Source organism: Neopsephotus bourkii, unplaced genomic scaffold (genome assembly GCF_033783945.1).
Source record: "Neopsephotus bourkii isolate Nb327-2 ecotype Australia unplaced genomic scaffold, CSIRO-AGI_Nbou_v1 NB_1479, whole genome shotgun sequence".
NCBI classification, from domain to species: domain Eukaryota; kingdom Metazoa; phylum Chordata; class Aves; order Psittaciformes; family Psittacidae; genus Neopsephotus; species Neopsephotus bourkii.
In genome coordinates, this window is record NW_026901955.1 from 221,304 (window position 1) to 231,901 (window position 10,598).

The 10,598-nt window shown below is 62.9% G+C and overlaps 2 protein-coding genes across 4 annotated transcripts; both read left to right on the forward strand.

Moving 5' to 3' along the window:
* Positions 1–2,119: 2,119 nt before the first annotated feature.
* Positions 2,120–5,312, forward strand: CRYBB3 (crystallin beta B3). Of its 2 annotated transcripts, XM_061369229.1 has the most exons (6): positions 2,120–2,310; positions 2,581–2,660; positions 3,751–3,869; positions 4,212–4,344; positions 4,453–4,595; positions 5,045–5,312. In XM_061369229.1, the coding sequence occupies exons 1-6, from the start codon at positions 2,148–2,150 to the stop codon at positions 5,208–5,210; spliced, it is 804 nt and encodes a 267-aa protein (XP_061225213.1). In that variant the 5' UTR covers positions 2,120–2,147; the 3' UTR covers positions 5,211–5,312. The 2 variants fall into 2 exon arrangements, with proteins under 2 accessions (XP_061225213.1, XP_061225212.1); XM_061369228.1 differs by having other exon boundaries at positions 4,212–4,595.
* Positions 5,313–7,120: 1,808 nt separating this feature from the next.
* CRYBB2 (crystallin beta B2) lies at positions 7,121–10,113 on the forward strand. Of its 2 annotated transcripts, none has more exons than XM_061369231.1 (6): positions 7,121–7,465; positions 8,074–8,150; positions 8,414–8,532; positions 9,254–9,428; positions 9,700–9,842; positions 9,945–10,113. In XM_061369231.1, exons 2-6 carry the CDS (start codon positions 8,094–8,096, stop codon positions 10,111–10,113), a joined length of 663 nt encoding a protein of 220 aa, XP_061225215.1. In that variant the 5' UTR covers positions 7,121–7,465; positions 8,074–8,093. The 2 variants fall into 2 exon arrangements, with proteins under 2 accessions (XP_061225215.1, XP_061225216.1); XM_061369232.1 differs by having other exon boundaries at positions 7,135–7,465; positions 9,254–9,386.
* Positions 10,114–10,598: the final 485 nt, after the last annotated feature.

The following is a 10,598-nucleotide window of genomic DNA, read 5'->3' on the forward strand; positions in this document are numbered from 1 at the left end:
TACTGTGAGTAGGATGGGAGAGAACCTTTGGCAGACATTTAACTGGATGCTGTGGAGCCAGAGGAGCCGCGTATCCACAGCTCTGGTGGTCCATGTGGTGTCCTCTGTGTGATCAGTGAAGCCTTGGAGAGCATGGGATTGCCAGCACAGGCTGGGATGCAGGGACAGGCCAAGGGGAATGGCTTGAACCTGCCCGAGGGGAGACTGAGCTGAGCTCTTAGGCAGAAGCTCTTCCCTGTGAGGGTGCTGAGGCGCTGGCACAGGGTGCCCAGAGAAGCTGTGGCTGCCCCATCCCTGGCAGTGCTCAAGGCCAGGTTGGACACAGGGGCTTGGAGCAAGCTGCTCCAGTGGAAGGGGTCCCTGCCCGTGGCAGGGGTTGGAGCTGGATGAGCATTAAGGTCCCTTAACCCAAACCAGTCTATAGAACACGATGGTATCTATTAAACACAATGGTATGAAGCCTGTTTTTAAAGGAGCTATTGTATAGATTAACATTTTATATTGTTCCACATAGCCTTATAGCTTATGTAAATATGGGTCACAATAAATATATTGTGCTCTAGAGAATATTTTGTACTACGTACTTTCCTAAGTAATAAAGATATTCTGGCTGCTGTGTATTGTACTATACCATTCCCATTCCCGTCCAGCTTTAGCAGATATTAGGGAAAACCAATCTGTTTTCCAACACTATAACCGTTTCTCACAGGGATTTAAGGGGCTGACAGCAGAAGGAAATGGAGTTCTGTTGGGAAGGGAAATCAGTGAGATCTGGTGCCCCTCCTGTCATGTTCCTGTAATTGCCTTATCAACGTGCAAAGGAAGATTCATGGGCACTGCAGAGCTGGCCAGGAAGGGGCTGGTGGGCAGAGTTCTGTGCTTCTCATCAGCCAGAAGCCGGATGCTGTTGTGTTTGGTGAAGGAGGCAAATCAACCAAGGCCAGGCTCGCCTTTGGGGGCCCTCCTGTGCGGAAGGGATTTGGTGTTTTACAGCCTCATGTGCAAAGGGAAAGTGAAACCCTGCAGAGGAGCTGCAATGGCGATGGGCAGCACCGCACTGCCCGCATCTCTGTGAGCATCACGGCCACCAACAGGCTTGTACCGGGCTGAGCCACCACGACCACTGCACCTTGCCAAGACCCTCTGCCCACCCCAGCGCGGCACAGGGCAGATGGGCTCCATCCAGTGTTCTGATGGCTTCAGGTGGACCTGGGTTTTGGCAGCTTTGGGAGCTGTTTCCTCTGCAGTTCTTGCTTCAAGATGAGACCCAGGTGGGAAACCCTGCAGGAGGTGCAGTGGTTGGAGAGGTGTGGAGCTGAGTGGAGTTTGTGCCCACTGAAGAGGGAATCAAGCCCACTACCAGCAAAGTGGAAGGCGCTCAGCTTGGTCTCTGCTGTGGAAGGGCTGCCCTTGCCCTGTTCGATTGTGCTTCACCTCCAAAGGCTGATGAACCCACGTGCAAGGCCCTTGGCTCCCAACAGCACACCCAGGTCTGTGTGTGTGGGATGCTCCTGGGGAGCAGGGAGATGGACAGGGATGTACAGGAGGAAAAGGAGCTCGATGGAGGTAACTTCCCCTCGAGGGGCAACACTGATCCAGAACCCAAACCCTGGTACCAGCAGAGCCCCTGGGTCTCTCCTTCCATTCCAGCCCAAACCATGACCAGTTGCATGCTTCTGCTCTGCGCTGTGCTTGGTTTCCAGGCCCGTTCCTGCTGATGGGAGAGTTTTCCCTGCCCGGCGGCGGTGGGAACGTGCTGATGCGAGTTTCCCCGTTAATCTCCTGTGCGGGCAGCGCCGGGGGCACCTGAATGCCGTTTCCATGGTGTGCAGCGAGCCCGAGCTATTGAGCTGGGATCTCCTGGGTGGAATTCGGTGGACGCAGCTGCTGCATCAGCGCCAGGCAATCTGCTGCCCTGGCCAGAAGCAGCCCATAAATAGACGGGCGCTGGGTGCAGAGCGGAACCGCACCGGAGGGGTACCCGCGGCACTGCCGGGCCTGCAACGGGCGTCAGGGGAGCAGCGGCCTGAGGCAAGGTCCTGGCGTCTGCAACGCTTGGCTTGGATTGAGGACCCGGGCAAGGCGGTTTCTCCTCTTCCTCTCCTATTACCCTGATGGGTTTCCTGTTTGAGGAGGAGCTTTGGGAGATGTTCCTGGAGAGCGGCAATGGGCTCTCGCTGTTGTCCTACCAGCCAGGATGCTGGGAATGCCAGATCTGTGTTAGAGGGGAGAGGTGGCAGCAGCTGGAAGCTGAAATCCCTGCTGTAAACCAAGGATGGGCTTTTAGACGTGATTTGGTTGAGCAGCTGGGTGAGGGACAGAGAGGGATCCAGCACCACTTGGAAGATGGGCTGGTTTGGTCCTAGGCTCTCTGGCCTCATGGTGATGCCTGGGTGAGGATGCAGGGCCTGTGTGCCAGAGGGATAGAGGATGGATAATGGAGCCCGTCCTTCCAGCCTGGGCATCCCTGGGGCTTTCCAGCTGCTGCACTGAGGGGAACTGACTCCACTTTGCTGCCTGCTCCCAGCCCGCTTCCTTGGCTGCATCCCCACCTTAACCTCCTCCCTTTGGGTTTTCCAGGCACAATGACCGAGCAGCAAAGTCCCCCCGAGCAGATGGTGACCGGGGAGGGAGCTGGCGAGCGCGGAGGCACCTACAAGGTACCCAGGGGGCAGCCGGCTGTGGATGGGCTCCAGGGATGCTGTGGGTCCCTGTGCACTGCGGGCTCTGTGCTGGGACCAGGGGAGGCTTCATCCAAGGCTTTGCTGCTGCCTGGCAGGAGGAGACGCTGCTCCAGGCTGCTGTGCATTGAGCTGGGGTTAACTGGAGCGCAGTGGGGCCAGCTGCAGGGAACCCCCCTGGGGGTGTTCCTGGTTCTGATGCTTGTGCTCGTGGGGTGTGGGAGGTGAATGAGCTCTGGGGGCTGTGATGGCTGCAGCGCTGCCCGTGGCTTGGGAAGGCTGATCCTGGCCGGGAGCACATCCTGTGAATGGGATAAAGAGCTGCTGCTGGGGATGCTCATTGCTCCTGAGGACCACGGTGTCACCTCTATGCCGCGGTACCCAGAGCAGGTGGGCTCTGCAGGAGGCTCTGCCCTCGTCCTGCGCTCAGGGGTTTCAGCTGGGACCCCGTTAGGGCAGGGTTGGGGGTACCAGGCCCTCCTGGTCCCCAGAGTGCAGCGGGGACCCCGGGCCCTGCTCCCTGCTGTGCTCCGGCCACAGGCACTGGCTCAAACCCGTCCTGCAGCTCAGCTGAGAGCAGGAGGTCGCAGGGAGAGGCTTTTGTGGCCTCTGCACATGGCAGAGTTCATAGGAAACACCGAGAAACGAGGGGCACAAATGGCTCTGGAGGGAGCAGTGAGGAGGAAAGGATGAGCCCTGACCAGGCTGGGGTCAGGGGACTGCAGCCCACAGCCCTGCAGGTCTCTGAGCACAAACCCTCTGTGGTTCCAGTGCGTTTGAGCTGATCAGCTTGGTCCCAGCCTGTCGGGGTGAAGCATCAGCCTGGGCTTCACTGAGCAAACACCTTTGGCCAGTACAGAGCTGCAGAGCAAAGCCCATTGGGGCAGAGGCACACGCAGGGCCCAGCTCTGCTGCAGGAGAGCAGCAGCATCAGCATGGGGTAGCCAGGACAGAGGGGATGCGGCTGGAGCTCTTCCCTCTGCTCCTGCTGGTGCTTGCCCAGTGGGTTCAGTGGGCTCCCTGTGCAGTGGGGCTGCAGCCGCAGCCGATGGCGTCTCTGCTGCCTTAGGTCATCATCTACGAGCTGGAGAACTTCCAGGGCAAGAAGTGTGAGCTGACGGAGGAGCTCCCGAACATCGCCGAGAAGGAGCTGGAGAAGGTGGGCTCCATCCAGGTGGAGTCTGGACCGTAAGTCTGGGATGGGGAGGGAGAGCATCCCCCTGCGATGCTGCATCGTGCTGGGTACCCGCGCCAACCCCTGGTGCCAGTGCCATCCTTGGGTACCCGCATCATCCCCTGGGTGCTGATGCCATCCCCTGGTGCCAGTGCCATCCCTGGGTACCCGCACCATCCCCTGGGTGCCGATGCCATCCCCTGGGTACCCGTGCCATCCCCTGGTGCCAGTGCCATCCCCTGGGTGCTGATGCCATCCCCTGGGTACCCACACCATCCCCTGGGTACCCGCGCCATCCCCTGGTGCTGATGCCATCCCCTGGGTGCTGATGCCATCCCCTGGTTCCGGTCCCACAGGTGGCTGGGCTTTGAGCGCCAAGCCTTTGCCGGGGAGCAGTTTGTGCTGGAGAAGGGGGATTACCCACGCTGGGACTCCTGGTCCAACAGCCACAACAGCGACAGCCTCATGTCCATCCGCCCGCTCCAGATCGTGAGTAGTGGCTGTGTTGGGGGCTCTGTGCCCCTGGGGACAAGCAGGAGGCCTCAGGGGGCTGGGGGGGGTGAAACAGGGCAGCCCCTGACCCCCTGCTCCCCCCAGGACAGCCCCGACCACAAGATTCACCTCTTTGAGAACGCGGGATACACCGGGCGGAAGATGGAGATCGTGGATGACGACGTCCCCAGCCTCTGGGCCCACGGCTTCCAGGACCGGGTGGCCAGCGTCAGGGCCCTGAATGGAACGTAAGGATGGGGGCACTGGGAGCACCCCAGTGAGGTCCTGGCCCGTGGCACTATGGTTGGTGCCCCCCGGTGGTGTCAGGGATGCTGGAGCAGCAGGGATGGAGCCACTTGTTCCCACGATGCTGCTCATGCCCACCACATCCCTTTTCCCTCCTTGCTGCCACCCTTTCCCTGGTCCACACGGAGTGATGGGGACCGGGGCAGCATCCCTAGGGCTGTGTGCCTGCTCCTTGCCCTGCTGCAGGGCTCTCTGGCTCCTCTTGGTACGATGGCACATCCCACCTGGGCTGCGGGAGCACTGGGTGGTGACGGAGCAATGGCCCATCAGAGACACCGGCACTGCCGTGGTCCCTGGGGTGGCACAGGGCTGCTGCCCTCCTGCTCTGGGTGGGATGTGCCATGGGGCTGCTGTGCCCCGACCCCGCTGAGCGCAGCCTCCATCCCTGCAGGTGGGTTGGCTACGAGTACCCCGGGTACCGGGGCCGGCAGCACGTGTTCGAGAAGGGCGAGTACCGGCACTGGAACGACTGGGACGCCAACCAGCCCCGCATCCAGTCCGTGCGCCGCGTGCGGGACCAGCAGTGGCACCAGCGCGGCAGCTTCGAGGAGAGCTGAGGGGGGGCAGCGCTGCCGGGGATGGGGGGCGAGGGCCCCGGGTGCTGCTGTGACCGTGGTGGACGTTGTTGTGCAAAACCCTCAATAAAGCGCTGAGCTGGAGGCTGCCGGGGCCCGCCTGCGCTGGGGCGTGCGGGGGGGATGCGGGAGGGATGCGGGGCAGGGGATAAGCGGAGCGTTTGCAGCTCCATCAAGGCTGCAGCTTCCCCAACTCTAACCCCTGGTGCTGCAAAGGGAGCTGAGCCCCCAGCCCCGGGGGATGCTCTCCAGGCACTTCCCAAGGGTTTTTCCATGACTCTGCTCCTTCCCAGAGCATCTCCCTGGGCCATGGCTCCTTCCCCATGTCCCTCAGCTCTGCCTGCTCTGATGGGGGCAGTGCCCAGCACAAGGGGCACGGTGGGGGCCCAGCGCCATGGGCAGCCTCAGGAGTGATGGGGGGCAACCACCCCTGGGTGGTGCCAGGCCCTGTGCACCCCAAAGGAGGCCGTGCCCTGCAGGAGCCTGTGCCCATCCCCTTGCAGGGCGCCTGGGGATGTGCCCTGGCACAGGGGGCCTGTTCTGGTTGCACAGGCAGAGGTCAGAGACCTGGCCCGTGTGCCCTGGGGATGGAGCAGGGATGGGGCAGGGATGGGGCAGGGATGGGGCAGGGATGGGCAGTGCTGCCGTGCCTGAGCTGGCTCACAGGGGCAGAGCCATGGGAGCTGTGCTTGGGGACCACTGCCCCAGTGGCAGGGGCAGGGCTTTGTGCTGGTCCCTGAGCAGCTGCCCTAGAGCTTTGCTGTTTGGGCCCAGGGGTGCATCCCTTACAGGGCACTGCAGGGCCCTGAGCTGCTGAGGCTGCTCCCAGCACAGCCCGTGGGGCTGCCTGTGCCATTGCCACTGCCCAAGGTGGAGCTGAGCTAAAGCCCATCCATCAGCCAAGGGGCTGGGATGTGCCGTGGGGATGCACATGCCCTGTGCTGGGACCTGGGGCAGGTCCATGGGGGTCTGGGGCTGGGGACCGCAATGAATTAACCCTGAAAGATGGGAAGGGCAGAGCTGGATCCCTCTGCGGTGCCGCAGGTGGAGGCACAGGGCATGGAGGAGGATGGTGGCGGGGCTGGTAGCGATGGAGGAGCTTCCTCACAACCCCAGTGTGCCAAAGCCTGCCCATGGCACTGTGTGTTGTGGAGCCCCATGAGGCCCCATCACCCGGAGCTGGGGCAGCTGCAGACCATGGGGACCGACCCCTCTGCATGTCACTGGTGCCCAGAGGTGCGACTGAGGGGCTGCAGCACCTCTACTGCAGGACCCATATCTGTTGTGTGCACAAGAAAGTTGTTCTGGGCTGCATTAACACTGCATGACCCCAGCGGGGGTGATGCAGGGGATGCAGCATCCCTGAGGGGTAGGAGGGGGCTGTGGGTGCTGCACAGCACCCATGGTCTGAGTGCATTGGTCGTGCCCCCCTTGCAGCCAAACCCAGCCCATGGCCCTGACGCATCCCCTGGGTCATCCAGCAGTGAGATACCAGTGAAGGGGTTTTGCTGCTGCCCTCAGACCTCAGCTCATCCCTTGGGAAGCGCTGCTCACGCTGGGCACAGCTCGGATCTGGGGACACATCCCAGGCTGCCGGCCTCGGTGATGCCCTGGTGTGATGGAGCAGGCCCCGTGCTGCCGGACCGGGGCCTGGGGTGCGACTCAGGGACCCCAAATGCATGGGGATAACGGAGGAACCCAACGCCTGGCGCCAGCGCTCGGGCTGAGGATGCTGCTGGCTGCTGCCCCCTGCATCACGCCCCGGGACCAGCCCCTGGCACCCAGTGGCCGCGGGTGCATCCGAGCGTTCCCCACTGGTTTGATGCCATTTTCCACACTCGGGAAGAGCCGAGCTCAGCAGCTCCGTGCCCGCGGGGCTGGGGGGGGGATCAGATCCCTGGCTCCAAACACCCCGGAGCGGGGCTTTGTTCGCGGGGGCCGCCCGGCTCTTGGCACGCGTTGGGCTGATGCAGGCAAAGCGCAAAGCTCCTTCCCCACCGAGCCAACAAAGCGAATTGAAAGGTAATGGAATAACTGCGGGTGTGGGGCTGGCGCAGACAAAGGCAGGGGCCCATCAGCTGACCCGGCCTTTCAGAGGGGTTTAATCCAGCATTCTCGCTCTGAGTCACGCTTTGACTGCTCCCTCCGTGGTTTTGGCACCGTCCCGCAGCGCCCCGCTATAAATGGCACCTCCCGGCCCCAGCCCCGCACTGGCGCAGCGGGTACTGGTATCACTGGTAAGGCTTTGCTGTTTGCTCTCCTGTTCTCGCATCCTCTCCACCCTGGGGCTCCTCAAGAGCTGTGGAGGTGGCAGCGGCTGCGGGCATGGGGGGGATCCATGGGGATGCTCCCATCCTGGGTGACCAAGGCAGGGGCATCGCTGCCGGCCATGGATCAGGTTTTGGCTCGTTGGGAATGGGCCGTTTGGAGCCTGCTCAGACACAGGGGGTCCTGCTGGGCTTGGGGATGAGGATGCTTCATGGCAGTGGCTGTGCTGGGTGCTCGGTGCTTGTCACCCTGTACATGCACAGTGGGAGCCCCGGAGCTTGTCCCCATCGCCCTGCATGGGACAGGGACTCCTCGGCTGCTCCCGGCAGGGACAGTGGGAAAAGCCTTGCCCATGGGGCTGGGCACAGCTCAGGAACGCCGGGGCCCATGGATTCCTCGCTGCAGGTCCCATCACCGGTGATGCTGCCCCAGGACCGTTCCCTGGGCTCCTCCACGAGCCTGGGAATGGTTTCTGGTGGCCTGGGTGGGCCTGGTGAGCTGCGGGGTACGGATGTGCCTGGGAGCCCAAGCCCTGCACCCTCAGTGGCAGCTTTCAACCCGCTCTGCTTCCCCCCAGGGCACCGGACAACCCAGCTTATGATGGCTTCCGAGCACCAAATGCCAGCCTCCAAGCAGCAGCAAGGCAGCTCCAAGGTCAGTGCGGGACCTCTCTGCCCTGAGGCACCCTCAGCCTCACTGAGCACCCAAACCCCCCCTGGGAGCAGCCCCTCGCCAGCATCCGGCATCCCACGGAGCCTGTGGAGGGATGCGGGGATGGGGAGCAGGGCACAGCAGACCCAAGGGGGTGTTTCTGGCTCATCCCACACCCCAGTGCAGCCCGAGTGGGTGGGAGCGGATCCCATCCTGGTCCCTGGGGAGGTCCGGGGGCTGCGCTGAGGTCCCCTTTCCCCCCCCAGATCGCGATCTTCGAGCAGGAGAACTTCCAGGGCCGCTGCCATGAGCTCAGCGGTGCCTGCCCCAACCTGAAGGAAGCCGGCGTGGACAAAGTGGGCTCCATCCTCGTGCACTCCGGACCGTACGTGCCGGGGAGCAGGGCAGGGGGTGTGGAGGGGGTCTCGGTGCTGGCAGCACCCTGGGCTTCCTGTGGCCGGTGCTGCTGTGCCCACACTGGGTGCCAATGGGTGAGCAGGGGGGGGGCAGTGTCCCCAGGGCAGGCTGGGCTCCGCCAGCCCTGCTGGGTGCTGGATGCGGGCATGGATCACGGTGTTTCCTCTCTTTGGGCTCCTTCCCTTTGGGCACAGGCAGGAATGGGATCCCCTCAGTGGTGTTGCTGGGGGCAGCTCCTTTCCCCATCCACCCGCTGACCCCGCTGTGTGCTCTCTGAGGGGCTGTGCCCCCCGTGTTCAGGCTCTGGGCAATGGGGATCCCCTGGGAAGCACTTATGGAAGCACCAGGGCAGGTTCCTCACCTGCACTCTGTGCCTGGCAATGTGCTGCATGCCGGACCTATGGGGCAGTGCAGAGCATCCTTGCAGGACCAAAACCTTACTGGGGACACGTGGAAGATCCCATCCTTCTGCAGGTCCCCAGGGACCAAGGATAAGTGACCACCACATCAGAGCATCCCTCCTTGCACTGCTTCCAGGCCTCACAGTGCTGTTTCCATGGAGCAGAGGGGTCTGTGCCCTGCTGGGGACACAGCTGGGGCTCAGCCCAAGGGTGTTTGCTGGGGTCAGCCCTGGGGTGCTGCTCCCTGCACCTCTGCCCCACCTGAAGCTGGTCCCTGCTCTGTTGCAGCTGGGTGGGCTACGAGCAGGCAAGCTGCAAGGGGGAGCAGTTTGTGTTTGAGAAGGGGGAGTACCCGCGCTGGGACTCCTGGACCAACAGCCGGAGAAGCGACAGCATCACCTCCCTGCGCCCCATCAAAGTGGTGAGAGCACCCAGACAGCCTCTACCCACCCGCCAGACCAAGGTCTGCAGCCACGCGTGCTCCCCAGCCTTCCCCGCGCCCCCGGCCCCGCGGGCAGGGGGACCCCCCCTGTGCACCCCCGGGTGGGGGGACGGAGGGCAGCGGCTGTGGTGAGTCTGGAGGTGCCCCAGCACTACCGGCACTGGGGGGGCAGCCGTGGTGCCAGCCCCTCGCTTGGTTTCCCCATAGCCCTGGGCTTCTCCCCCCCCCTGCTCCCTGCCTGCCCCTGGGTACCAGCAGCCGCTGAGCCCCGCTCCTGCTCTGCCCGCTGCAGGACAGCCAGGAGCACAAGATTGTGCTGTACGAGAACCCCAGCTTCACTGGCAAGAAGATCGAGATCATAGACGATGACGTGCCCAGCTTCCACGCGCATGGGTACCAGGAGAAGGTCTCATCCGTGCGGGTGCAGAGCGGCACGTGAGTACCTGGGCAGCGGGACCGGGGTGATGCTGGAGCATCATGCACTGAGCAGCATCGTCCGGGGTGGGTGGGAGCCTCACCCCATTGCTTGCCTTGCAGGTGGGTGGGATACCAGTACCCCGGTTACAGGGGCTACCAGTACCTGTTTGAGAAGGGGGACTACAAGGACAGCTCAGATTTCGGGGCTCAGCACCCCCAGATCCAGTCGGTCAGGCGCATCCGGGACATGCAGTGGCACCAGCGCGGCGCCTACCACCCCACCAACTAAAGCCACCAGCGCATGCCAGGGCCTGGGGACCGGAGCAAGCTCCCCCCAGCCACCAGTGTCCCCCCATGGCCTCACCTCCCACCTCCCTCGTGTGATGCCCAGTGCTGCCGAAGCAACTGAATAAAGCTTGGAGTTTCAAAGAACCGGCTCCAGCCTCTTCATTCCCCCAGGACACAGAAGGACCCCACCAGGGGGATGCGCATCCTGACCCTGTGCTGCTGGGAGGGATGGGGGCCCATTGCTGCATCCCGATGCTCTCAGTGCAGCCCGCATCCCACCTTCCTCATCACCACCAAATTGGCCAGGGGAGGTGGGCCAGGGTCTCAGCATCAGGGACAGGAGCCATCACCCTGGGGGGGTCCAGCCTGACAATGATGGATGTTGTGCCTGGCAAAGCACCATGGTGCCAGTGCGGATGCGAGGATGTCTGTGGGGTTCACCTTCGAAGTCAGGACACCCCCAAGGCAAATTGCTGCTTTAATTAT

Excerpts from the sequence above, each read along its gene's own strand:
- CRYBB3 (XM_061369228.1), top strand. The coding sequence starts at position 2,148 with ATGTTCCTGGAGAGCGGCAATGGGCTCTCGCTGTTGTCCTACCAGCCA. Across the intron at positions 3,870-4,211 it reads ATCCAGGTGGAGTCTGGACC|GTGGCTGGGCTTTGAGCGCC; the intron begins GTAAGTCTGGGA and ends CCGGTCCCACAG. Across the intron at positions 4,596-5,044 it reads GTCAGGGCCCTGAATGGAAC|GTGGGTTGGCTACGAGTACC; the intron begins GTAAGGATGGGG and ends CCATCCCTGCAG.
- CRYBB2 (XM_061369231.1), top strand. The coding sequence starts at position 8,094 with ATGATGGCTTCCGAGCACCAAATGCCAGCCTCCAAGCAGCAGCAAGGC. Across the intron at positions 9,429-9,699 it reads TACCCACCCGCCAGACCAAG|GACAGCCAGGAGCACAAGAT; the intron begins GTCTGCAGCCAC and ends TGCCCGCTGCAG. Across the intron at positions 9,843-9,944 it reads GTGCGGGTGCAGAGCGGCAC|GTGGGTGGGATACCAGTACC; the intron begins GTGAGTACCTGG and ends CTTGCCTTGCAG.